The sequence below is a fragment of the Rana temporaria genome, chromosome 9, assembly GCF_905171775.1.
Source record: "Rana temporaria chromosome 9, aRanTem1.1, whole genome shotgun sequence".
Taxonomy (NCBI): domain Eukaryota; kingdom Metazoa; phylum Chordata; class Amphibia; order Anura; family Ranidae; genus Rana; species Rana temporaria.
The window spans coordinates 100,688,250-100,715,771 of record NC_053497.1 but is presented as its reverse complement, the minus strand read 5'-3'; the positions used below and the strand labels follow the sequence as shown (position 1 = coordinate 100,715,771).

The following is a 27,522-nucleotide window of genomic DNA, read 5'->3' as shown; positions in this document are numbered from 1 at the left end:
TTACGCAATGTCATGGCTGACTTAGGAATTGTGAACAACATGGCTGTCTTGGCCCTCTCATACAGCCTTTGGGTTGCCTGGTTTGCATTATTATCACATGCATCAGCATGGTTGCGGGCTGTATCTACGATTGTAAGCAGATATGCATCAACCGGCTACACTGTTCTTTGCTGAAAACACACCCTCAGGACAGTGACCAGGCTTTCACCAACAGCCTTCTGGTCACTGTTTCTGATAGGGTGCCAGTGGGTGGGGCTCCTGATCACTGTGATCGCTGCAACAGCCATTCACAGTGGTTAAATAACCAGGAACTTTGCCAAAAAAAAAAAAAACATAAACATGGATGACCCGCTCAAGAAGTCAAAATAAAATCAGATATTTTATCCCCATATATTTTTTTGCATAGTAACTCAAGTAGGAGGGTTGGCATGGCAGTCGGGTTACTAGGATTCACAGAAGAGGAAGTCAGCAGCCTCCCTGTTTCTCTTAGGAAAGGTTTCCTTAAAAAGACTTGCACAACAAAGATTTACAAGCAGCATTCCAGTGGGAGACATAAACATCCTGAAGATCCGGTTGAAGGCAGGCACTGTGTATATGTTTGTGTGTTTTCTGCATGGAGTCTGTAATATTCGCCTGCAGTTCTTTAAGCCGTTTCTTACTCTTTAATAACATTTACAGCTTTGTCAGTGAAAGCTAAAGCTACTTAACGACTGGCTGTGCTTTTAAAATCAATATTAGCCAGAGTGGCCTAGATAATTCTAACTGCAATATCATTGAGAGAAGAAATAATTCTATGTGTGTGCTTGAACGGCTGCGCAGTTTGTAGTGAATGGAACACAGTCTTTAGAGATGAGACTGTTTGATACAGAAAATTCAATACTGGGTGAAAGAACGGTCGATAAAGCACATGAATGATATTTAAAGAGAAGCTGTCATCTTTTGCATGTGCATCTGTGGAAATTGTAAGCGCGGTCCATTAACATTTTCAAACCTTTTTTTCCAGTTGTTACACTGTATTACATTTGTACATGAGTATGCTATCTTGTAGTATGGTTTGCTGTGAACACTGGGGGAAAGTCTACGGAAAGGCAATAGGATTTTCCATGAAGTCACCAAGCATCACCATAAGCAGCACCATTCCAACTTATTTTATAAATTTTGGCTTATTTGGTAAGGCAGTTGAAAGAGCAGCCATGACGTGTAAAGTTCAGCAGCTCATAACAGCCAGTGAGATTTCAGATGACTTATGCCGCGTACACACGGTCGGAATTTCCGACAAGAAAAATTCGATTTGAGCTTTTGGTCGGAAATTCCGACCGTGTGTAGGCTCCATCTGACTTTTTCTGTCGGGATTTCCGACAGCAAAATTTGAGAGCTGGTTCTCAATTTTTCCGACAAAGAGCATTAATCAGAGAAGCAGCCAAGAGACCCATGGTAACTCTGGGAGGAGCTGCAGAAATCCACAGCTCAGGTGGGAGAATCTGTCCACAAGACAACTATTATTTGTGCATTCCACAAATCTGGCCTTCATGGAAGAGTGGCAAGATGAAAGCCAGTTGAAAAAAAGCCATAAGAAGTCCTGTTTGCAGTTTGCAAGAAGCCATGATGGGGACACAGCAAACATGTGGAAGAAGGTTCTCTGGTCAGATGAGACCAAAATTTAACTTTTTGGTCAAAAAGCAAAAAGAAAAACGCTATGTGTGGTGAAAGATTAACACTGCACATCACCCTGAACACACCATCCCCACCGTGAAACATGGTGGTAACAGCATCATGTTGTCGGGATGTTTTTCTTCAGCAGCAGGGCCGGCGCTAGCGCAAGGCAGCTCGGGCACTTGCCTTACGGCACCAGCGCCGCCAGGGGGAGAGGGCGTAAAACAGAGTGGGTCACCGCCGACCCGCCGGGACAGTCGCCCGCCCCTAGTCAGTGACTAAGTCTCAGTGTCTCTGCGGGCAGCATCTAAAGGAACTGTCAGCGCGGCTCTCACACACAGCTCAGCCTCAGAGCCGCGCTGACAGTTCCGCTCTCGCCCCCCATGGACTACTGCTCTGCCAGCCATAGGTGTCCGGACCATCTGCCCAGTGAGGTGAGGGGGGGTGTGAGCTGCGGGACGCTGTCAGGATGTCCCTTCCTCCCCATTTCTCATGTCGGCATGTCTGCAGCACGGGACAGGAGAGAAGAAAGCTTCCTGCTGGTTCTTCTCCCCTCCCACAGTGGAGCAGAAAAAACTAGTGGGGCATCCTGGGAAATGTAGTCTCGGGGATTACAGTCATCAGCATGCACTTTGCTGATCTGTCCACGAGTGTACTACACGCTGATTTTATCGATGTGTTTGTGAGTAACCTGTATTTAAATAAATGCCTATGTCCTTTCATCAAACGGAGAGCACATAGATCATTTCCTTTATTTCCCTGTTTATACACTCTGCCTGCTGAGCCTGGAGAAATCTAGTAGCTGTCTTTCTATGAGTAATTGATCGATCTTACTGTCTGCTTGTGGGGGGAAAAAGAGAAAACTCAGATGAAAGCATGTACAGTACTACAGGAGACATGGAAATAGAAAGAGGACTGTGCTGGGGGAACTAATAGCCCCAGCACCACCAGATAGAGCCACGCTGTACCCTCACCACCAGAGAGCCAGACTGTACCCGCACCACCAGAGCGCCATGCTGTACAGGCAACCACCAGAGCGCCACACTGTACCCGCACCACCAGAGTGCCACACTGTACCCGCACCACCAGAGCGCCACACTGTACCCGCACCACCAGAGAGAGCCAAGCTGTACCGCACCACCAGAGAGAGAACCATGCTGTACCGCACCACCAGAGAGAGAGAGCCACGCTTGACTGCACCACCAGGGAGAGAGAGCCACGCTGCACCGCACCACCAGAGAGAGAGAGCCACGCTGCACCGCATCACCAGAGAGAGAGAGCCACGCTGTACCCGCACCACCAGAGAGAGAGCATCACGCTGTACCCGCACCACCACCAGAGAGAGAGAGCCACGCTGTCCAGGACCACCAGAGAGAGCAGGTCAGTTTCACTGGGCAGTGTGGGCACAATAGGAGACAGATAGTACTAGCATTGTTCTATATCTATCTAGATATATTATGTGGTATCTCTCTGTATAGTGTTGGTGTGTGTGTGTGTGCACATGTGCGTGCGTGCGTGCGTGCGTGCGCGCCGGGGGGGGGGGGGCAAAATGCACCTTTGCCTGAGTTGGCAAAAATCCTTGCACCGGCCCTGTTCAGCAGGTAAAGGGCAATCTTGAAAGAAAACCTGTCTGCAAAAGACTTGAGACTGGGGTAGAGGTTCACCTTCCAGCAGGACAATGACCCTAAACATACAGCCAGAGCTACAATGGCATGGTTTAGATCAAAGCATATTCATGTGTTAGAATGGCCCAGTTAAAGTCCAGACCTAAATCCAATTGAGAACCTGGGGTAAGACTTGAAAAATGCTGTTTACAGACGCTCTCCATCCAATCTGACAGAGCTTGAGCTATTTTGCAAAGAAGAATGGGCAAAATTTCACTGTCTAGATGTGCAAAGCTGGTAGAGACATCCCCAAAAAGACTTGCAGCTGTAATTGCAGTGAAAGGTGCTTATCATAGGCGTGTGCACAGGGGGTGCTTGGGCACACCCTAATCAGCCCGTGTGGCATAGATACCCCCTGTTTTGACCCCTGATATTTCACCAAAGCACCCTAATGGGCATCCTACAAAAATTGTTAAACAATAATAAAAATAATATCTACTGACACCAATCTCTGCCCTACTCACACTGTCAGTATATATACACATGCACACACATGCGTGTGTGTTTGAGCTTTGGGGAGCACACCCTAATGCAATAGGCTATGCACACCTATGGTGGGTCTACAAAGTATTGACTCAGGGGGCCTGAATACAAATGCACAACACACTTTTTACATATTTATTTGTAAAAAAAAATGAAAACCATTTATCATTTTCCTTCCACTTCACAATTATGTACCACTCTGTGTTGGTCTATCTCATAATATTCCAATAAAATACATTTATGTTTTGGGTTGTAACCTGACAAAATGTGTAAAATGTCAAGGGGTATGAATACTTTTTCAAGGCACTGTATAATAGCAACTTTAGACAGGAGCTAATTAACCTATCAGCATGTATTCTAATGGAAATGTGGAAGAAAAACCATACAAACACAGGGGGAATATGCAAACTCCATGCATATAGTGCCGTAGACAAGATTTAAACTAAGGACCCCAGTGCTACAACGCAGAGGTGCTAAACAATAAGCCACTGTGCAACTCTTTAAATACATATAGAGAAATTAAATATTAGGGCATCAGAATAGACAATGAAGAAATGTTTTATGAATGCAGTAGGGGTGGACTGACAACTCATGTGGCCCCCGGGCAATAGGAGATTATGGGGCCCCCAGGCAATAGATTATAGGCCACACAGTATACACACACACACACATACTGTATACATACACAGTATACACACACAGACACACAATATACACACACAGTATACATACACACACTGAAAAGGTACTGGAGAGGCGGGGCAGCTATAATCTTGGGATTAAAAAAAAAACACATACTGTCACTGGTTTTACTGAGGCTGGCAACCCTGATGGGACCCCCTAGTGGCATGGGGCCCTTGGGTAGTGCCCGAGTGCCCGAATGGTCAGTCCAACCCTGAAATGCAGCTTCAGGTGAAAACCAAGGAGGACAGTCTCTCTCTTAATCCAAGAACTAAGTGATCCATTTGACTGCTGATAAGATATTCTCCACCTACTCGGTAGTAGAGAGCAGAGAGAAATGACTGTCAGTCACCACTTTCCACTCTGATCCTCCAGTGCTCATTGGAGTGCCAGACAGAAGAGGAGACAGGAGTGGCTGGCTTTGGCTCCCAGCCACACGCTGGGAGGTGGAGCCAGCTGTCAAACCGGCAGCAGACTGGATCCTGACAGTATGGTCGGGATTTCTTCAGAGCTTGGAGCAGCGACAGAAGGTAATATACGCTGACTCTGGGTTACAAGAAAGCAAAAGTAAATACATTCCTGTGACCCACAAAAGAAATATGACCAAACAAATGCTATAAATATGAAGCTATGCAAATGCGTACATATTCAGAAAATACTTTATTTAGTAAGTTCTATTAGATTATATAGACATAGGTGTGCGCAGCCTATTGCATTAGGGTGTGCACCCCAAAGATCAAACACATAGTACCGATCACTCACAATGAAGGGGAAGGGGCCGGTAAGTTACATATTTACCAGCCCCTTCCCCCACTCATCCTAAAACATCCCAAAGAGCTGGAAGTGCTGTGAGGGGAAGGATGGGGGAACCAGGGTAGTAGGGGGAATCTGTGCTGCACAGGGTGATTAGAGTGTGTCTGGGCACACCTGGTACACCCTGTGTACACGCCTATGTATATAGACATTTTCCTGTACGGTTCATTCTTTAAATGTAGAGACTGTTTTTCTTCAAAATATACCTCTTTGCACAAGAACATCAAGGACTCAATTATTATGATACATTTTACCTAGATTGGAAAGTCATTCACACATTGAATATCTACGCAAATGATTTTCTCATCTACAGTGCATCTTCTACCTGTTTATGTGCTTAAAGCACCATCTAGAGGTCATTCAACAAAGTGCTCTATATACACGTCAACCTAGAAAAGGATATATTATGTCTCCTAACAATTCAAACAGAAATACTTACACGTAGCAGGCTTATGTCTAAAAAACATACCCTGGGAAATACATAAAGGGTGTCATTCCATTGAGGCACAGCACTGAAAGTGACAGTGCTTGCGTCATCCGTCATTGGGGGAGAATGTTCATACTTGACTCTCCTTACTCAGTGCTCTACCTTAACAGTCTCCGCACCATCAGGCCCTATTCACAACGCATCGTTTTGTAGCTTGAAGCTCGAAGCTCTAAAACGCAAAAAATCTATTATTCTCTATGGAGTTGGTTAACATCTCCACTCCAAATCGGCTGATGCCAAATGCCTGAAGCTCAAAAAAGTTCTGGAGCTTCTTTTGTAGCTGGAATCGGGCAAATTTGAGCATTTTTGGTGCGTTTTTATTCGCATGGAAATGCACTAAAATGCTGTCTAAAAACGTGCAAGTTGTGCATAAAAAAATGCCAAAATCACGCATATAAATTACGAAAAAATGCACAAAGATGATACACTCAGGTGTGAGTGCAGCCTCACCCTGACAGACACATGGCTGAGGAGTTGTGAGCTTGAGGTTGGTAGGGCCTGATGGGGAACTAACGAACGCTAGTTTTACCAGAACGAGCGCTCCCGTCCCCTAATTTGGTCTGATGAAAACGGTCCATCAGACCGTTTTTTAATAATAATATTAATAATTATTTATTTATTTTTTGTTAGGTTTATGGTGTTTAGTTACAGTGAGGGCAAAAAGTATTTGATTCTCTGCTGATTTTGTATGTTTGCCCACTGACAAAGAAATAATCAGTCTATAATTTTAATGGTAGGTTTATTTTAACTGTGAGAGACAGAATAACAACAACAATATCCATAAAAACGCTTTTTTTTTTCAAAAAAGTTATAAATTGATTTGCATTTTAATGAGTGAAATAAAGTATTTGATCGCCATAAATCAACAAGATTTCTGGCTCCCAGGTGTTTTCTATACAGGTAACAAGCTGAAAATAGGAGCACTCTCTTCAAGGGAGTGCTCCTAATCTCAGCTTGTTACCTATATAAAAGACACCTGTCCACAGACGCAATCAATCAATCAGATTCCAATCTCTCCACAGTGGCCCAAGACCAAAGAGCTGTCCAAGGATGTCAGGGACAAGATTGTAGACCTACACAAGGCCGAAATGGGCTACAAGACCATCGCCATTCAGCTTGGTGAGAGGGTAACAACAGTTGGTGCGATTATTCGCAAATGGAAGAAACACAAAATAAAACACAAAACAATCTCCCTCGGTCTGGGGCTCCAGGCAAGATCTCACCTGGAGTTTCGATGATCATGAGAACTGTGAGAAATCAGTCCAGAACTACACGGGAGAATCTTGTATGATCTCAAGGAAGCTGGGACCATAGTCACCAAGAAAACAATTGGTAACACACTACGCTATGAAGGACTGAAATCCTGCAGCGCCCCCAACACGGTCCCCCTGTTTAAGAAAGCACATGTACAGTCCCATTTGAAGTTTGCTAATGAACATCTGAATGATTTAGTGGAGAACTGGGTGAAAGTGCTGTGGTCAGATGAGACCGAAATGTAGCTCTTTGGCATCAACTCAACTCACCGTGTTTGAAGAAGGAGAAATGCTGCATATGACCCCAAGAACACCATCCCCAGCGTCAAACATGGAGGTGGAAACATTATGCTTTGGGGGTGGACAGGACAACTTCACTGCATTAAAGGGACAATGGACAGATCCACAGATCCACTCTGGCAGATCAAATCCCAGATCGTTCAGACTCTCAGAGAAATGGCACACAGTAACATGAACAGGAAGAGGAGGGCTCCATGGTGCAGTGATTTGATAAAATAATTTTAATAAAAATGTAATAACTTACAATTAATGTTAAGAACGAACAGCGTGTATATCATAGAGGACTTCCGATCTCGGCCGCGACCGGAATTGACGTCACCTGGCTCTTTTGCTGACGCGTTGCGTCACTGTCCACATTACTTTTTTAAAGGGTATCCTTTGAAAAAGTCACGTGGACAGTGATGCAATGCATCAGGGAAGGAGCCGGGTGACTTCCCTTTCGGTTGTGGCCGAGATCAGAAGTCCTCTATGATATACATGCTGTTTGTTCTTAAAATTAATTAATACATTTTTATTAAATTTATTTGATCAAATTACTGCACCATGGAGCCCTCCTCTTCCTTTACATGTTACCGAGTGGCATTACTCTGAGAGCCTGAATGATCTGAGATTTGATCTGCCAGAGTGGATTTGTGGATCTGTCTGTGAGGCATATTGATCTGATACAGGAGCGTTACCATCTTGGGAGCCTGATTGTACCAGATTATTCTGGGGATCAGTTGGCCAGTGTGGATCTTGTCAGTGAGGCATATTGATCTGATACATGAGGTGAGAGGCTGGGGCAAAAATTGTCATGCACAGTGGATGGTGGAGAGCTGCTGGATAGTGCCACTTGCACTTTATGCTGGATGAACTTTACTGCACGTTCATAATCACAATTGGATTGCACTGTGAATGTGAGCAGTCCATATACATTATCATAATTGGATTGCACTGTGTATGTGAGCAGTCCATATACTGTACATTGAACTTTTGTTTGCACAGAGAATTTTTGGCACATTCACTTTATTGGAAGTTTCGGACTGTCGTTTGCACTTTATTCACTTTTTTTTTTCTGCATAATCGATATTTTGCTAATTTTTGCTATTTATTTGCACAATTTATTTGCATTTGTTTATTTACATTTGTAATTGGCAATGTTTGCACATTTATATTGTTTGTACGTATTTACAAAGAATTCATTGATGCAAATGATTCAGTTGCATATTTTATATTTGTATTTAGTATTCGTTTAGTAAGCGCCATATTCCCTTTATTTACCATTTATGTTTTGAGAACACCTTTATGTTGACAGCTACTTGTTTAGTGTTAGTTATCTCTTTCATTCTTGTGGTTTGCGCATTAGTATTCCATGTACACATAGACTGATCATTGCTTTGACAGTGGGCAAACATCCAAAATCAGCAGGGGATCAAATACTTCATTCCCTCACTGTATATATTTATTTATGATTTTTTTTAATTTGTGTATTTATTTTACATTTATTTATAAATGTTATTATTATTATTATTATTATAAGTAGTAGTAGTAGTAGTAGTAGTAATGACACCCTAAGTGCCGGTTCACACAGGGGCAACACGACTTCCAGCGCGACTTTGCGAGATGACTTCAGCGCGACTTGGAGCAACTTACAACGCGACTTCAAGCTGCCTCCAGGACAGGTGACTTTGCCAATGGCCAATCAAACAATAATCAGCTCTGTGGGAGGGAGGGAGGGGTTTGCCTGAGAAAACTATTTTCTCTTCCTGTAAAGTTGCTTCAGTTAAGACACTGATCCGACTCTGGAGACAACTTCCATTGAAATCAATGGGTACAAGTTGCCTACAAGTTACCTTGAAGTAGTACAGGATCCTTTTCTGAAGTTGACTTGAGTAGTGTACATTAAGACGGCTCTCATCACTTCAATGGAATTTCTCATGTCGCGGCGACTTGGGACGACACAAGTCGGATCCTATGTCGCTGTAGTGTGAACCGGCACTAACCCTAACAACATAAATAAATAATCCTAAACCAAACTTAACCTAACTTTAACTCTAACCCCTTACCCTGACAAAACAAAATGACAATAAATAAATATATATATATATATATATATATATATATATATATATATATAAAATATAAAAAGGCTGAAATACCTAGCAACAACTGATGCAATCGATATTAGTTTTCTCTATTGGCTAATAAAAATGGCAAAGCTCAAAAATGCTGTCTAAAAACGTGCAAGTTGTGCATAAAAAAATGCCAAAATCACGCATATAAATTACGAAAAAATGCACAAAGATGATACACTCAGGTGTGAGTGCAGCCTCACCCTGACAGACACATGGCTGAGGAGTTGTGAGCTTGAGGTTGGTAGGGCCTGATGGGGAACTAACGAACGCTAGTTTTACCAGAACGAGCGCTCCCGTCCCCTAATTTGGTCTGATGAAAACGGTCCATCAGACCGTTCTCATCGGGTTGACCGATCGTGTGTACGCGGCATTAGGGATTTATGACAGCTGGAAAATTTCAGGTTTTATTGAATATTTTACTTGAATTTACAATGTTGGTAAACATATAACTGAAGGAGCGATGATTTTAAACACTTCAGTACTGGACACATTCACCCCGTTCCAACCCAGGACAATTTTCAGCTTTCAGCGCTGTCTCACTTTGAATGCCAATTACTTAGTCATGCAACACTTTACCGAAATAACAATTTTATCATTTTTTGAGATAGCTAGATTTTTTTTGGGGGGTATTGAATCACCGCTGGGTTTTTTATTTTTTGCTATATAAATATATTTGAAAATTAATCAATCCTGATGAACTGACATCTCATTTCTTGAGGACCTAAAATACAAATTTCCCCCAAATGACACCTTTGAATGTAGACCAGGGATATGCAATTAGCGGACCTCCAGCTGTTGCAGAACTATGGAGGCATAGCAAGACTCTGACAGCCACAAGCATGACTCCCAGAGACTGAGGCATGATGGGACTTGTAGTTTTGCAACAGCTGGAGGTCCGCTAATTGCATATCCCTGATGTAGACAGTTCAAGGTATTTAGTAAGAGTCACAGTGAGTTTTTTTTAAGTTGTTCGTTTTTTGTTATAGATTTCTGGAAAACTAAAATAAAATTTGTTGTTTTTTCACAATTTTTTTTTCATACTGTCACCAGAGCAGCACCGTGTCATCATATGACTTGATTTTTTTTTTATTACTTTTTTTCACATTTGTTTTTATTTTTTTTCCAATCTTTTTTTTACATACTGTGACCAAAGCAGTACAGTGTTATCATAGTGACACTGTACTGCTCTGGGGAGGTGATCAGGATTTCTTTTTTTTAAATGATTTCTTATAACAGTGATGATCACTATTATAAGCAATCATTTTTATGAATGGTATCCATTTATTGCCAGTGCATACTAATGTGATTGGCCACAGATATCTCATGATACAGATGTGCTGTGATTGGCCCTGCATGTACCATGTGATCACTGTGGCCAATCACAAAGCTCATCACAGTAGTACAGAGTGAATGGCTATAAATGAAAGCCATTCATTGTGTACATCTGTCATGTGATCACTATGATTGTTCACAGTGATCACATGATACGGATACGTGCTCAGTACAATGATCTGTCATCCACAGAACACAGCGGGTGACAGATAGAGCCTCAGCATTGCTGCTAGAGTGCATAGGAGGAGCACAACTAGCAGGACGTCATATGACATCTACCCAGGATGGGAAAGCTCTCGCTTGGCCGTCATTTGACTATAGGATGGGCAGGAAGCAGTTAAATATGTTATTTTGTTGAAATCAAAGCCAAAAAATTTTGTTTTTTCCCCATTTCCTGCAGTGTGTATGGGTACAATATATACTTTGTTTAAATTATTTTCTTTAAGTGGAAATTATGTTTTACTGTACAGGACTTTAGAGATTGTGTTTAGTTAATATGTTTCTTAAACATTTGTTGCTAGATGAATGCAATGAAGGTTGCTGACCTTATCGTTTTACTGTTACAGCTTTCTGAAAATATCATAACACATATCTTATTTATCTATTTCAGTTGCCCTTTGATGTTTCCCAAAGCTGAGCTCAACAGGAAAATATGCCTTTGGTAAAAAGAAATATAGAACCCCGGCATTTATGCCGAGGAATAGTGCCAGATGCAGTCACCAGTGAGCTGGAATGCGTCACCAATAGTACGCTTGCTGCCATAATAAAACAGCTGGGTAGTCTAAGTGAGTACATTGATTTTCTCTTTTCATTCATTTCTGTGATGTTATCGTGGAGTATTTCTCCAGACAAGTATTAGTCATTTTTAATTTCATAACACGAACATTGCAGATAGAGCCTTTCCAAACTAGTTCTATGGGGCTCTTTTTTTCTTTTTAACCCTAACAGTATATATATAGATATTTATATAGATCTATCTATCTATCTATCTATCTATCTATCTATCTATCTATCTATCTATCTATCTATCTATCTATATAATATATATATATATATATATATATATATATATAGAGAGAGAGAGAGAGAGAGAGAGAGAGATCTATATATATATAAAGATAGATATAGATGTAGATTAGCCATAACATTATGACCACTGACAGCTAAAGTGAATAACATTGATTATCTTATTACAAAAGACATTTGAAAGTGGGTAGAATATATTAGGCAAATAATTAATATATTATCCCAGAAGTTGATGTGTTGAAAGCAGCAAAAATAGGCAAGTTTAAGTATTTGAACAACTCTCGTGGGTTGGGACAAATAGAGCTGTGCCGAGAGAGTGCTCCTGGGACAGGTACTGGCACCTAACAGAAAGTTCCCTATCGCTGCTTGCGAATGGGAGTTTTCTGATCATGTGATCGCCATGACAGACAATCACAGAGCTCACATGATCATGAATCCCGCCTTGCTGCATCCTAAACCTCTAAAAGGGCCAGGAGGCGCCAGTGCGAAGAGATTAAAACAAAAATTGCATCCATAAACAGATGAGGCTGCATTTTTGCATACAGGTGAGTCTGCATTTGATGAGCACAGGTGAGGCTGCATTGTTGGGCATAGGTGAGGCTGCATTGTTGGGCACAGGGGAGGCTGCATTGATGAGCACAGATAAGGCTGCAATATTTATTTGTTTATTAAACAACAATGTTGGAAACTAGTTATTTATTGGTTGTATGTGCTGTGCCTCCACGTCCCCGGACGTCCCAGGTTGTATGGAGAAATCGCTGAAGTAGACACTGCTACTCCAGTAATCTCCACTTGCCTCCGGGTCCCGTGCTGAGCAGCCAGCCTGATGCATTGTGAATACAGGAGGTCGGATGCTCAGCACGGATGCCAGTCAGTTAATGTCTCGTGTTTTCTGAATGAATGCAAAGCATTCTCTGGTTAGGTGAGGTAGAAAGCCAGCCCGCCTCTTCTCCTGTGTTTAGTAAGCAGGATTGCAGTCATTCAGTGGTGGGACCCAGGAGCAAGGGGAGATCACTGAAGCAGCAGTGTCTTACTTCAGTGATTCCCAGCTTCCAGGGGCATTGGCTGGTTATGATATCTATACAGTTACATTTATCCAAGTTAGACCAGTATAGCTTTGTATAATATAGCCAAACCTGGAATTATTATTTGAGGAGAGTGCAGCTGTTTTTCCAGCTCAGTGCTAATCGGGGGCGGATCCAGAGTCCAGTCACGGGAGGGGCACTGCCAAAAAATAAGGTGTTGCTTAAGGAACTGAATTTAACGTATAATACAGTGTGCAGAGGTCAGTAGTATGTCTGGCAGTGTACAGAGGTCAGTATAATGTAGGACAGTGTACAGAGGTCAGTATTATGTAGAGCAGTGTACAGAGGTCAGTAGTATATAGGGCAGTGTACAGAGGTCAGTATAATGTAGGACAGTGTACAGAGGTCAGTATTATGTAGAGCAGTGTACAGAGGTCAGTAGTATATAGGGCAGTGTACAGAGGTCAGTAGTAGGCAGGGCAGTATACAGAGGTCAGTAGTAGGCAGGGTAGTGTACAGAGGTCAGTAGTAGGTAGGGCAGTATACAGAGGTCAGTAGGATGTAGGGCAATGTACAGAGGTCAGTATTAGGTAGGGCAGTGTACAGAGGTCAGTAGTATGTAGGGCCGTGTACAGAGGCCAGTAGTAAGCAGGGCAGTGTACAGAGGTCAGTAGTAGGCAGGGCAGTGTACAGAGGTCAGTAGAATGTAGGGCAGTGTGCAGGGCAGAGGACAGGCGTCATTAGGATGAAGAGTAGTGTACAGGGGTCAGAAGAGCAAAGGACTATGTGTCACTGGGGGAGTCATAACGGCAAACGTTGGGGGGGTCAGAACGGCACATGCTGGGGGGAAGGGGCTAGGAGGGCATACACTAGGGGGGTCAGGAGAGCCTACACTCGGTAGGGGTAGATCAGGAGGGAATACACTAGGAGGGGATCTGGAGGGCATACACAGGGGGGGGGGATCAGGAGAGCTTACACTGGGGGCGGGGATCAGGAAGGCATACGCTGGGGGAGGGCATACACTGGGGGGGATCAGGGGGGCATACTCTGGGGGGGAGGGTCAGGAGAGCATACACTGGGGGGGGGGGTCAGGAGAGCATACACTGGGGGGGATCAGGAGGGCATACACTGGGGGGGAACAGGAGAGCTTACACTGGGGGGGTCAGGAGGGCTTACATTGGGGGGGTTAGGAGGGCTTACACTGGGGGGTCAGGAGGGCTTACACTGGGGGGGGTTCAGGAGAGCATGCACTGGGGGGGGGATCAGGAGAGCATACACTGGGGGGGATCAGGTGAGCATACACTGGGGGGCATCCGGAGGGCATACACTGGTGCCCCCAGGAGAGCATACACTGGGGAGGGGGGATCAGGAGAACATACACTGGGGGGGATCAGGAGAGCATACACTGGGGGGATCAAGAGAGCAAACACTCGTGCTCGCAGGAGAGCATACACTGCTTAGAGAATCTTCTCCTAAACCATGCTTCCCTAGTGAGATGATGAGCCCAGTGTGGACTTTTTACCAGGTGATTCTCAACCTATTTTACAACTGTGACATCACCCTAAAAAGACCATTTCAGCACAGAAATATAAAAATTACTATTGCTGATTTTGAAGGTTTAGGCTTTGGAGCTGACATCCTAAGCATTCCAGCACTTCATGGGGAGCCACTTACCTGAAACAAGGGTTCACATATCAGGTCTCCTGATAGTTCACTATCTGCATGCTTGTTCTCAGTACATGACTCGCCAACTAGTGAACAAGGATAATCATGACAGACTCTGTAGCTTGCACACTTCAAAAACAAGTCAGGAATAGCAGCTCCCATGCTTGCAGTGGTAGATTCCCTCCAAGGCATAGCAATGTGTGACAGGCAATAAGAAGACTTCAACCTCATTTCCAGCACATAGTTAACCAGTTTCATTTCCTTCCATATTTTTCTTCTTCCCTGTGACGCAGGTCGACATGCAGAGGACATCTTTGGGGAGCTTTTTAATGAAGCAAACAGTTTCTATATGAGGATGAATTCCCTGCAGGAGAGAGTGGACTTACTTGTCATCAAAGTAACTCAGTTGGACTCCACTGTGGAGGAAGGTGATTGCTCACAGTTTAATCCCATCATGGGTTATTATAGAACACTTATGTGTCCTGTGATTTAGACTAAAGCATAATTTCCCAAAAAATGATTATGTTTATACCCCTTGGTACTTAATTGTGTTGCGGAAACATTTTGGCACTGCTTCAAAGTATGGAGAAGGACTGGCAACAGTAACAGAGAGCACACAAGTGGTGTTATTGGTATATTACAATAAAAAGCAGGTGCCACAAGAGGTCTATTAGAAAATTCAGTCACTCATTGGGGACACAGGCACAAACAGAATTAGTTTGTCACAAAAAAAAAAAATGGAAGTTATATGAGTTTCCTACATCTCTTTGTTTGCTAGAAATAATAAAACTTAAAGCGGAGGTCCGCCAATTTTTTTTTACAAATACTGCAGCTGCTGACTTACCTGTCCAGTGTGCCCGCAATGTCGGCACCCGAAGCTGATCTCTATTTCGGCTCTCGGTTGCTACCACTGCCTTCTTCTGTAAAGCCCTGTACACACGATCGGTCCACCCGATGAGAACGGTCTTTTCATTGGTTAACCGATGAAGCTGACTGATGGTCAGTCGTGCCAACACACCATCGGTTAAAAAAACGATCGTGTCAGAACGCGGTAACGTAAAACACAACGATGTGCTGAAAAAAACGAAGTTCAATGCTTCCAAGCATGCGTCGACTTGATTCTGAGCATGTGTGGATTTTTAACCGATGGTTGTGCCTACTAACGATCGTTTCTTTTCTATCGGTTAGGAATCCATCGGATAAATTTAAAACAAGTTGGCTTTTTTTTAACCGATGGATAAATAACCGATGGCGCCCACACACGATCGGTTTGAACCGATGAAAACGGTCCATCAGACCGTTCTCAACGGTTTAACCGATCGTGTGTACGCGGCCTAAGGGAATCAGGAAGTGAAGCCTTGTGGCTTCACTTCCTGGTTCCCTACTGCGCATGCAGTGCATTCCCCCATGAAAGGTGCCAAATGTGACACCGGAGGGGGGGAGGAATCCGGACAGCGGAGATTCCATTTTTGTGTGGACCTCCGCTTTAAGGCTTTTGTGGGTTTATTTAATAAGACAGTGCAAAGAACATTGATGATTTCTAGATGTGCAGTTATCCATAGCAACAAATCATCTTTTGATTTACGCCAGTTAAGAAATAAAATTAGACATCTGACTGGTTACCATGGATTGCTTCATTTTGCACATCGATATTGTATTTTGCACTGCTTTGTCGGACAAGCCTCACTGTATTTATTCATTCATTGTAAACATGTCTAAACAATGATTACAATCAGTTATAGAACATAATTTTAAGTCATCGGTTATTGAAGGACAGACAGTAAATTGTATATCCCTATTACTCTTTTAGCAGTCCCATGAGTGACACAATCCATAACATGATATGGCCCTTTTATTAGTACATTACCTTAGAAAGGAGTTTTATGAGTCAATACACAATTCACTTTAGATTGTTTGCAACATTATGTTGCGATATATATTTCAACATTATTATTACGATATGTTTAACACCAACATTATGTTTTGATGAAGAAAGTTGGAAAACTTTAATAAAGACAGTTCTTTTTCAAAATTTCAGATTCACAGCTTTGTAAATATACCCAAACATAAGCTGTGCCATTATTTACAACTTTTTTTATTTCTATATTATTTTTTTCCTGTTTTAACACAACATGAGAGTTAAGAAATTATACAGCACATATTGTACCTATAAACATAATAATTATATTTCCTATATGTTTTTATGTAGAATAATATGTAAATAAAATAGAATAACTTGTTAATGGGAAACAGCTGTACAGGTTTATGTCTTAACAGTCAGTAGCCCAAACTATCTCCCACCATAAAATCAAATTATTGCCAACTGATTCGCAGTTAGTAACTACTATGAAACAAAATTACACATACATCCTACCTGCTGGGCTACACTGGATGTTTTAAAGAACATGGTTGAGGAATGTAAGAAAAATAAGTCTTTGACATAATTGTATTATTTTATAAAAAACATATCTTAACAAAATGAAATGAAAAAAAACCCCCTCAGATTTAAAGACATTGTAAGTGTGTGATTCTACAGCTTTGGTTGATTTTAGGTCCTGTTAATTAAAATAAATATGCTGTAATCGATGTACTTCTATTTTCCACATATTGTCACTGACCATAGCGTCTTTGAACATTGAGAACCATATATTTTTTTGCTCATTATACCAATGGTTCTCAGATAGATGCTTTAGCTGCCTTTATGACAGATCTTCCTATTAGGGGAAAGACTGGGTTGAGGGGCTTGATAGACATTTTCCTTAGAGCCGGTATTATTAAGATATGCTGGACTTGTAGCCCTAAGTGGAGGTATTTTTCTATGTAAACATCAGAGTGGGATTCTCAGTCGGTGACAGATGATAAGCATTTTATAACATTCTGCTACCCTTTCAGACCTTCACTCATTGCATCTGACAGGGAAAACTCTTCTAGCATCAGCTATGGGGCTCTAGGATGTCATGTGACCAAATGCTTCAAAAAAAACTGATGTGTAAGGGAACAAGGGAGAGAGAAGGGAAAGGCAGCCAGTGTTGGCTCAGTGTCATTGCATCAAATATGGTATGCAAGTAGTCGTAAGAAAAGACTAAAGGCGTGGTGAAGTAGAAAAGTAAATCCATGTTCAAGTGCTGGTCCTATATGTTAGCTGTTAATTCTCCCATCCTCGTATGGTTGAGTTTTTCAGGGAGTGTAAGCATTTTTGTGATGGGATAAATCTTGAGGTTAGACATTGTCCAATTTTTCAAAACATTTTATGGAAGTTCATATCTTTTCTGGGGCAGAGAGAGTATATTTGTAAAATAGAGACAATGACTTACACCAGTGACTCCTGGAACAGGAGGAGGTGTGGTGGATTTTTAAGTTGCGTTGCAGGTTACTATGGGTCTAAATCTCTTCTGCCAGCCTTTATTGGAAGTAATGTGGGACTACACAATTCATTGTTACCCCAATTATAGGATCATAATAAAGTTATGTGGGGGTTGAGGATATTTAGCTGTGGCATATAATTTCTTATAGATATCTATGATTAAGGTCTCACCAGCTAAAATGCATTACTGGTTTTGTCATGACTAGATTTTTGCCGATAGTCCATAAACTGCTGTTAAAGGGTCTGTAACCGAGTTTCTGCTCTTTTCATTGATATGCTAAAAATTCCAGATGAAACTTCCCAAACATCTGAAAAGGGCTGGCAGCAATTGGAAACATCTCAATTTTAATTAATTCAGGCACTTCTGCCCTCTCCTCTCAGACACAGCTCCCAGACCCAAATTACCTACTTGTACAGAATGTTATTTTCTAACGTGGCGCTCTGCAATCATTTTTAATTTATTAATTCGGCCATGTGTTCATTAGGACACAATGAATCTGAAGAGGAGTATCTTGCATAGTATAATTAGTTATATTAACATTGTAAATGACATGCATATCAAAGGCCCTTTATTGTAGGGGTTAAAATGGCTTAATAGAGACTGAATATCTCATATATATATATATATATATATATATATATATATATATATATATATATACACACACACACACATCTAGAAAACATGTATTGGTTGAATTCAGAATAGACATTTATGTTTAGGATTAGGTAATTGGTGTTGATTTATCAAAGCCAAATAGGCTTTGGGAAGGAACTTGGAATTCCCTAAAAAAAAAAAAAAAAAAAAAAAGAATAAACATATTAGGCAATCATTTATTAAAATAAATTGTTGCATGGCCACTCCACTGTAGTTTCAATAACATTTGTGTACCTGTGTTCAGTTTCATTGCAGGACATTAATATGAGGAAAGCTTTTAAAAGCTCCACAGTGCAGAATCAACAAGTGGTGTCTCGGAATTCCATACCAAATCCAGTTATGGAGATGTACCAACGATGTGACAAGCCTCCACCTCTTAATATTCTCACCCCTTACAGGTGAACACAACACTTTTAAAACACAATTTTCCGAAAGCCCAATAGATCTATCGAATCCTAAATGTATTGGAAGTTTTTGGTCGATATATACCGGTAGTTTTCTCCCACTTTTGTACCTTCAGCCACAGGACCGGTAGATAACATTGGCATGTTTTGAAACACCAGAAATGTAATTGGTCATGGTGTTACCAGTAACTAAAAACTTGGAATTTGCAGTAATCAACTTAAAGCGTTAAACGGGAAAGTGGCAAGAGGGCTATTGTCAGTTATCAAATCTTACCACTTTGGCTTCCAGTATTGTCTTGCATAACAGAACTCAGTCTAAAACAGCCCATAGATAATTAAGTTTTTTTCGTTCAACCAGCATGTTAATAAAAAAAAAAAAAACTGACCTGATTTCCCAATCCACACATTTAACACATTCAGTGTGGATGGGGGAATGCTCCCTAAGCTATTTTACTCTGACAGCGGAGAGACTTGCCCACAGTCAGAATACACTGATCAGTGCTGCCAGCTATAGCCTGTGGTGCTGATTGAGCGGCATTCCAACATGCTGGTTGAACAGAAGTCAAACGGTAGATTGACTACAGTACAACCATTGTCCCCATACGTGGATTGAAATTCAATGGGTCCCTGCTGAACCAGCCAAATTTGGATACATGTATGGCTGGCTTATGTTAAAGAAGCCCAGTAGTATAAGCTACTTTAATGGCTTTTTATACAGTGCTGTCAGTCTATATGCTTCAGGTGTGGAGAGCACAGAGATGCCCTGATTGGTCATTGTCCAGCCAGCTGGCTAGTATAGGAATTTGTGATTTATAAATGTGACTAAATAGATTCACGAATATTTTGTCAGGTGAAGCAGCGTACATATATATTTCTGTTTCAATATGTTTATTGTTTTGAAAAGGAGCATAAAAAATCAAGTAAGCATGGAAATTTCCCATGCAGGGGCTAGATCATGGTTAATCATAACACATAGTGATTAAAGTATAATCATGCTAATGAGGATAATGCAATTGTAAAACATAGGGATGATAATAAAACACCAAAAATGCCATGTCCCCAAAGTCTACTCGCGTTCACCTGGGGGGGGGGGGGGGAGGGTACGGGGACTCTTCTCCTGCAACCAACCCCATCGGCGGTGGCTGTACATATATATTTTAACCCTGTATTAGACATTTTTGTTGGAGATTAGCTTTAAAGAGCCAGCAAGTTAGGAGGAATAGGGGACAGCCAGAGTGACAAAGTGAATGAAATTCAATACAGAAAAAGTTATTAAGGATATGTTTTTAATATTCATTCCACACCGAAGCGTAAATTCAGCTGTTTTGCAAAAATGAAGGCTAATAGTACATGAGTTTGTCTCCAAAGGGGCAGTAATAAACAATAGCAGAAATGGCCAATTCAAATTTTGTATTGTAATTATGTTCTGTAGATATTTGTGCTGGACATTTCTGTAGATATTTGTGCTGGACATTTCTGTACCGTTTATTGCCTGATAACTGTCTAGACAAGTTGAGCTTATTATGTATGTAAGATCATGATCATCATACTGTATGTGTATGAGTATCATAACAATCTACATCAGGGTCTCCAAATTATGGTCCAGGGGCCACATCCAACCCGCTAAAAGAATTTATCTGGCCTGTAGCTAAGGGCAGTGGTGTATTCTCAATGTGCATAGACTTAGGATTCAGGTCAGCAGAGGCTGCCTATGATTTAATTTCCCCAAACCCCTGCAGTCTTCAGCACAGGTTCCCCCCTGCTGTGTTGTCCTCATCACAACTACTTTTTTTTATTCAACCCAGTGGGTTTGAACAAAAAAAAACTGACAGCTCCAGTTGGAGTCGATGTACTAACAATCTGATGTTAGGACCGCAATCTACATGTCAGGTCACCTGTGGCCAGATGACAGATGCACCCGTTGGAGTCAGGAGTGCACCACAAGGTAGTGAACCTTATGGCAGACTGCTGCGGATGGACCACAGAGTGGATATGGAGGACAGGTCCACTGGAGCACATACAGGGATCCCACAGGAAGCTTGAGACAAAGATTCCCCAGGGCGTGGAGTCTGAGATCCAGCAGGTATTCACCAGAGCCTCTAGTGGTGAGGATGGCCTTAGCTGCAACTGAATCTAGGTCGCGGCCCCCTTAGTGCCCTAGGTCACGCTTTGTAGGGAGAGAGGGGAAGCAGCCACTCAGGACACAAGAGATAGTGAAGGGTTAAGTCGAGGTCGGGGCGACAAGCAGACAAGGATAAACAAGGGACAGGCCAAGGGACAGGGTCACAGGCAAACAGGAGTAGTCGGGGACAAGCCAAGATCGGTACACAGAGATAAGCGTAGCACACGGCAAGCAGGAACACAATGCTTAACAAACAACGTTGATCAGCAAGGCAGACCTGCATTGCACTGGTTAATATAGAGTTCCTGGGATGGCCTGGGGTGGAGCCATACAGGGAGGAGAGATGATAAAAGCTACCAGATAAGAGAGTCTGGCCTCTAAGGTGAACACATGGAGAGAAAGGTAAGCTGCCAGACATTACTGCATCTCCATGACACTACAGTGCTGTTCTATTTTATTCTGACAGGGGGGTGGCCCCCTCGTCAGAATACTCCACTCAGCACTCTCAGCCATTGGCTGGGAGTGTTGCTTGGGAGACGGTCAGCTACTGGTTTTCCAGCATACACATCCAACGAAAGCCGGCTGGCTTCTGTCGGACCAGCTGCCTTACACACAGGCCGAATGCTAGTTGCTTCCAGTGTCCAGACCTACTCCGCCTCCCAGCTCCCAACCTACTTCTACAGTCCTGTTGTAAGCCTTACAGTGGTAACGGGGACTATAAAAGGGGATCCAATGTAATTGGATACTCTGTCAGGGATCCTAATGTAAGGGACACTCTGATGGGAACCCTGATGGTGTTGCTGATGTAAGGGCAGACTCTGTGGGGGATCCTGATGTAAGGGAGAGTCTAATGGGAACTCTAATGTAAGACTCTTTTGGGGATCCTGATGTAGGAAGGACTTTGATCGGAGCGCTGTTGTAAAAAGGAACTCTGATGAGGATCCTGATAGCAATTGGGGACTCTAATGAGGATCCTGATGTAAGAGGTAACTCAATCATTTATAAAAATGTATTTATTTTTGACCCACAAATATTTTAAAATTATATGATGTGACCCTTCTACAAAAAAAAAAGTTTAGAGACCCCTGATCTACTGTACATATAGATATATTTATGTTTAAATTAGTAGTCAATTGTAAGTGTAGTATATAGTACTATCCAGCACACGTTTCTTATCTCTTCCTATATAAATATATTCTTCTCCCATAGAGATGACAAGAAAGATGGCCTCCGATTCTACACTGATCCTTCATACTTCTTCAATTTGTGGAAGGAGAAGATGTTACAAGCTACTGAGGACAAACGGAAGGAAAAGAGACGACAGAAGGTAAGTACACCGAGTCTGTATTCTGCAATCCAATTTCCAGGGCTTTAATGTGCAATAAAATAAAATGTAAAGATTTTTTAAATAGTTAGTGTTCAACTTAACATTCTCTGCTTAGTTAAATTCACCAAAATTGTCTAAGCACAAAATGGGGAAAATAGACCTTAGCAGCACTAATGCATACAGTTGCCATAAAAAGTATGTGATATATAGTTTATAGTTTGCTCCAGGTGTCAACATAGGAAAACAATTGGAAGACAGAACTCTGTCACTCCATAACAGAAAGTGTTTGAACAAGGACATTTATAGTAAGATTATCAGGTATTATTTTATTAAAAGTTGTAGATTAAAAAATACTAACAATGACTATTTTCAGTCATCTTGTGTACAAAATATACAAAGCAAGTTAACAGCACATGTGTACAAGAAGCAGAATATAGACAGATGATGTCAGACCTCTCCATGAAGTGCAATGTACAAAAATATGGCTAAGCACAGCAAATATTTTGAAAATATTTGTTCGGATTACTTTAACCTGAGAAAGGCTAAATGTGAGTTTTCTGATTTTTGTACATTATTGCATTTTACGCAACTTATTCTATAAGACTATATACAGTTGCCAAAAAAGTATGTGAACCCTTTTGGAATGATATGGATTTCTGTACAAATTGGTTATAAAATGTGATCCGATCTTCATCTAAGTCTCAACAATAGACAATCACAGTCTGCTTAAACTAATAACACACAAATAATTAAATGTTACCATGTTTTTATTGAACACACCATGTAAACATTCACAGTGCAGGTGGAAAAAGTATGTGAACCCCTAGACTAATGACATCTCTAAGAGCTAATTGGAGTGAGGTGTCAGCCAACTGGTGTCCAATCAATGAGATGAGATTGGAGGTGTTGGTTACAGCTGCCCTGCCCTATAAAAAACACAAGAAGCATTGCCTGATGTGAATGATGCCTCGCACAAAAGAGCTCTCAGAAGACCTACTTTAAAGAATTGTTGACTTGCATAAAGCTGGAAAGGGTTGAAAAGGGTTATAAAAGTATCTCCAAAAACCTTGCTGTTCATCAGTCCACAGTAAGACAAATTGTCTATAAATGGAGAAAGTTCAGCACTGCTGCTACTCTCCCTAGGAGTGGCCGTCCTGTAAAGATAACGGCAAGAGCACAGCGCAGACTGCTCAATGAGGTGAAGAAGAATCCTAGAGTGTCAGCTAAAGACTTACAAAAGTCTCTGGCACATGCTAACATACCTGTTAGCGAATCTATGATACATAAAACACTAAACAAGAATGGATTTCATGGGAGGATACCACAGAGGAAGCCACTGCTGTCCAAAAGAAACATTGCTGCATGTTTACAGTTTGCACAAGAGCACCTGGATGTTCCACAGCAGTACTGGCAAAATATTCTGTGGACAGATGAAACAAAAGTTGAGTTGTTTGGAAGAAACACACAACACTATGTGTGGAGAAAAAGAGACACAGCACACCAACATCAAAACCTCATCCCAACTGTGAAGTATGGTGGTGGGGGCATCATGGTTTGGGGCTGCTTTGCTGCAACAGGGCCTGGATGGATTGCTATCATCAAAGGAAAAATGAATTCCCAAGTTTATCAAGACATTTTGCAGGAGAACTTAAGGCCATATGTCCAACAGCTGAAGCTCAACAGAAGATGGGTGTTGCAACAGGACAAAGACCCAAAGCATAGAAGTATAAATCAACAACAGAATGGCTTAAACAGAAGAAAATGCACCTTCTGGAGTGACTTTAGAAAACTAAATTTAAGAGTTATATCTACTTTAACCAATTGCTGACCAGCGCAGGCAGACATACTGCAGGCCGGAGGCTCTTCTGCACCAAATTGTGTATGTGATTTGGCATTTCCCGGTAGGGGGAGCGCAAATGTTGCCCTGGACGTGCTGTCGTTCGCTAAACCACAAGGCGATCAGTGGGTCCTGGCCAATGATTTATGGCTGTTTTTTTTAAATAGTCACATTGCTTAGAAAAAGCAACACACTTTTCAGATTGATAGGCACACAGTTAACCTTTTGATCACCCCTAAATCTATATCCTTCCCAGCCAACGTCATTAGAACAATGACAGTGTATACTGATTGTATTAGTGTCACTGGTGACATCAGTGTCAGTTAGCTAGTTTTCACAAAGTGTAATTTTTTTTTTTTTATATTTGTTTATTGTCTTTCATTAAAAATAGTTTTACAGGCATATAACAAAGACAAAGTCCCTCAAATATCAAAGTAACTCCCAGAGTGCATTACCATAATACATGATTAAAATGTATTTTTCATAAAATACTACTCACAAACAAATTAAAAGAAAAAGCATGATGGATCTTAAGACCATGCAATGACCCTTATTATTCAATCGTTCTGCGTCTCCCAGTTAGCCAGTATATCAGCATCTCACTTGACTGAATGAAACACTCCGGACTTCAAGTCACTACCGAGATAGCGTGTGACATCAAACTGACTTCTTCAAAGAACCTTCGATGATTGAATAATAATGACCACAACACTGTAATTTTCTGCAAGGAGCAATGCAATATGGCAATCTGGAGGTGCTCTGTACACTACTGGTGTACAGAAAGCCCCCCAGAAATCATGTCATTTCCTACCTGTGTGACGGGCTTACAAATTTTCCCAGAAGTCTGCACTACGGTATAAATCATATGTTGGGCATCCCCTGCAACAAAAATGTCACTTTTGATAAAAAAAACTCCCGAAAATTAATCACGTCTAAAGGCATGAATGGTCCTGCATTGAAGCCGCTGGCAGGGGGCAGGCTTTTCTACCAGACTGTGGCTGTTTTAGAAAGAAAATGGACTGTAAGTCTTTAAACACCTTTGTTTTGTTAGCTGGAATATATGTCGCTGATTTAAACTGTAAGTTCAACTGGGTATTAAGTTGTTGTACTTTCCTTCATTTTCCTTTTAGGCTGCATTCACACCTGAACGCGGCGTATTGTGCCGCGATTTGCCGCGACAAAACACTTAGTTTTTTAGCCTACAATACGCCGGAGGGGTGATTTAACATTGTCGGCTATGCCGAACGCCGAAAGCCGCCTGAAAAAAAGGGTCCGGGACTTGTTTTGAGCTTCGGGCGTTCGGCGTGGAGATGTGAACCATCTCCATAGCCGACAATGTTAAATCACCCCTCCAGCGTATTTCAGGCTGCAATAGCGTTGGGCGTAAAAACGCCTAGGTGTGAATGCAGCCTTATGGTTTAACCTGTCTACTCGCTGCGCCATTTGAGCTCTGAACATAGATCAGTGAATAAAGTTCAAAGTGAATGTACTATGGTTTAAAGATTGTATTTTTTTTATATATATATAATCTTTAGTTTCCATGTATACTGCAATCTCTATAGCAATCGTTTAGCCCTCAGACTGAATGCCTTCAAATTCCACAGCATGAAAAAAGCAACTCTTTATGACAGTAACTGCAGTGTGTCTTTCACTGATGATTATATGTTATGATGTGTTGCCATCTTGTCACCCTGAGATGTCACGCAATGCTATTGTAATTTTAATTCTGTCCCAGCAAGACAGCCTCTCTGTCTGAGTGCAAGAAGCAGAGTTCAACATAAAGAAGGAATATTGTGTCATTTTCAGCCAAAGGCAACTGTTTATGTTGTTTATTGGTTAGAACAGTGAAACCTCCAGGATTCTAACTAACAGAATTTTAACACTAAATTATAGTGAGCCTCCACAATGTGTTCTTGTATGTTCTCTGTCTCAAATGACACCCAGCTTTTTTTACTCTATTTTTGCTGCAGCCAGCAGTATTAAAAGTAATATAACAATGCAATGAACCAGCCACTAATGTTCATAAATAATTAATGCCCAGGTCTGGAAGTTTCTTATGAAGCTTTCCACACAAGCTAACACCATGTTTTCTGGTTACAACGCCCAGATTCAGTGTGAACGTCAGTGCTTTCCTGAACAAAGGAGTCCAATAAGGAGAATGAAGGTTGAAGCATCAATGAGAAGAGACACTACAATGTATGTTCAAATAGGTGTTATTCAGCCAAGGTCGGGCTGACGCACAAGTGGTGATGACGAGGACACAGGGTTGATTTACAAAAGACACTTTACAAGGGAAGTTGCACTTTGCAAGGAAATTCTCCCCAGAGTTTAGTGAATTTTGTAAAATATAATTTTGCAAGAATACCCAATCATGTGCATGGGAAATAAAAAAAGAACATTTTAGCTTGCACATGATTGGATGATGGAGGTTAGTAGAGTTTCCCTTCATTCATTAATCTCTGGGGAAAATTCTCCTTACAAAATGCACTTGCAGAGTGAACAACCTATTTGCCTTTAGTAAATCAAACCCAAGGTATCCGCTATTAACCCTTATATAACACTTATGAGATTTTTTTTAACTCCTTTCTACTTTAGCTATTTTTTTCAGATTTGTTCATACAATTAAAATGTACATTTTTCATTACCGGAAACATTGTTTTGGTGGTTTTATAAAAGGGGCAAGTTACAAAATAAAATTTCCACTTTTGACGAACTATAACCTGTCTTCGTTGCCAGATAGAAGATTTTTTTGGTCATAGTGATATAGAAAAACTATGTAGAGCCCATGTAGAGGTAAAGAAGAAGCATCTCATAGTGCAGTATGTACAGGTATGTATAGGTAGTCCTTCAGACAATAAATGCACATAATGGCCTGTAAGATGTGTTTATAAGTACTCCTATTGAAGTGTATGGCACCAACAATACCTGAATACACCAAAAAAGCGCATGTACTTTTTACTGTATAGACTTGCAGGGATCTCCATCTATGGCCCTCCAGCTGTTGCGGAACTACACATCCCATGAGGCATTGTAAAACTCTGACATTCAAAGACATGACTAGGCATGATAGGAATTGTAGTTCCTGAACAACTGGAGGGCCATAGTTTGGAGACCCCTGGATAGAGCATAGGGTGAATGAGAGCCCAAGTATGAACAGGGATAATTTCAAAGAATGGAATTCTGCGTAGCCAGGTGTAGTAAGTTGTAAGGAAATGAGCAGAAAAAAAAAATTAAGTGAGAGTGGGGGCTCAGAAGTGGGCAATATGATTTGTATTATAAGAGAGTGAAATAGTTCTAAAAGTAGATATTGCCTC

At 41.5% G+C, this 27,522-nt stretch overlaps 1 protein-coding gene across 2 annotated transcripts in view; it reads left to right on the top strand.

Moving 5' to 3' along the window:
* LOC120913777 (wiskott-Aldrich syndrome protein family member 3-like) overlaps nucleotides 1-27,522 on the top strand; it is a 113,298-nt gene that overhangs the window by 53,346 nt on the left and 32,430 nt on the right. For both annotated transcript variants that reach the window (XM_040323983.1, XM_040323982.1), the window contains exons 2-5: nucleotides 11,391-11,565; nucleotides 14,790-14,924; nucleotides 18,763-18,916; nucleotides 22,254-22,371. In XM_040323983.1, coding sequence (XP_040179917.1) covers nucleotides 11,433-11,565; nucleotides 14,790-14,924; nucleotides 18,763-18,916; nucleotides 22,254-22,371 — 540 coding nt within the window. In that variant the 5' untranslated portion in view covers nucleotides 11,391-11,432. The remainder of the gene's footprint in view (nucleotides 1-11,390; nucleotides 11,566-14,789; nucleotides 14,925-18,762; nucleotides 18,917-22,253; nucleotides 22,372-27,522) is intronic.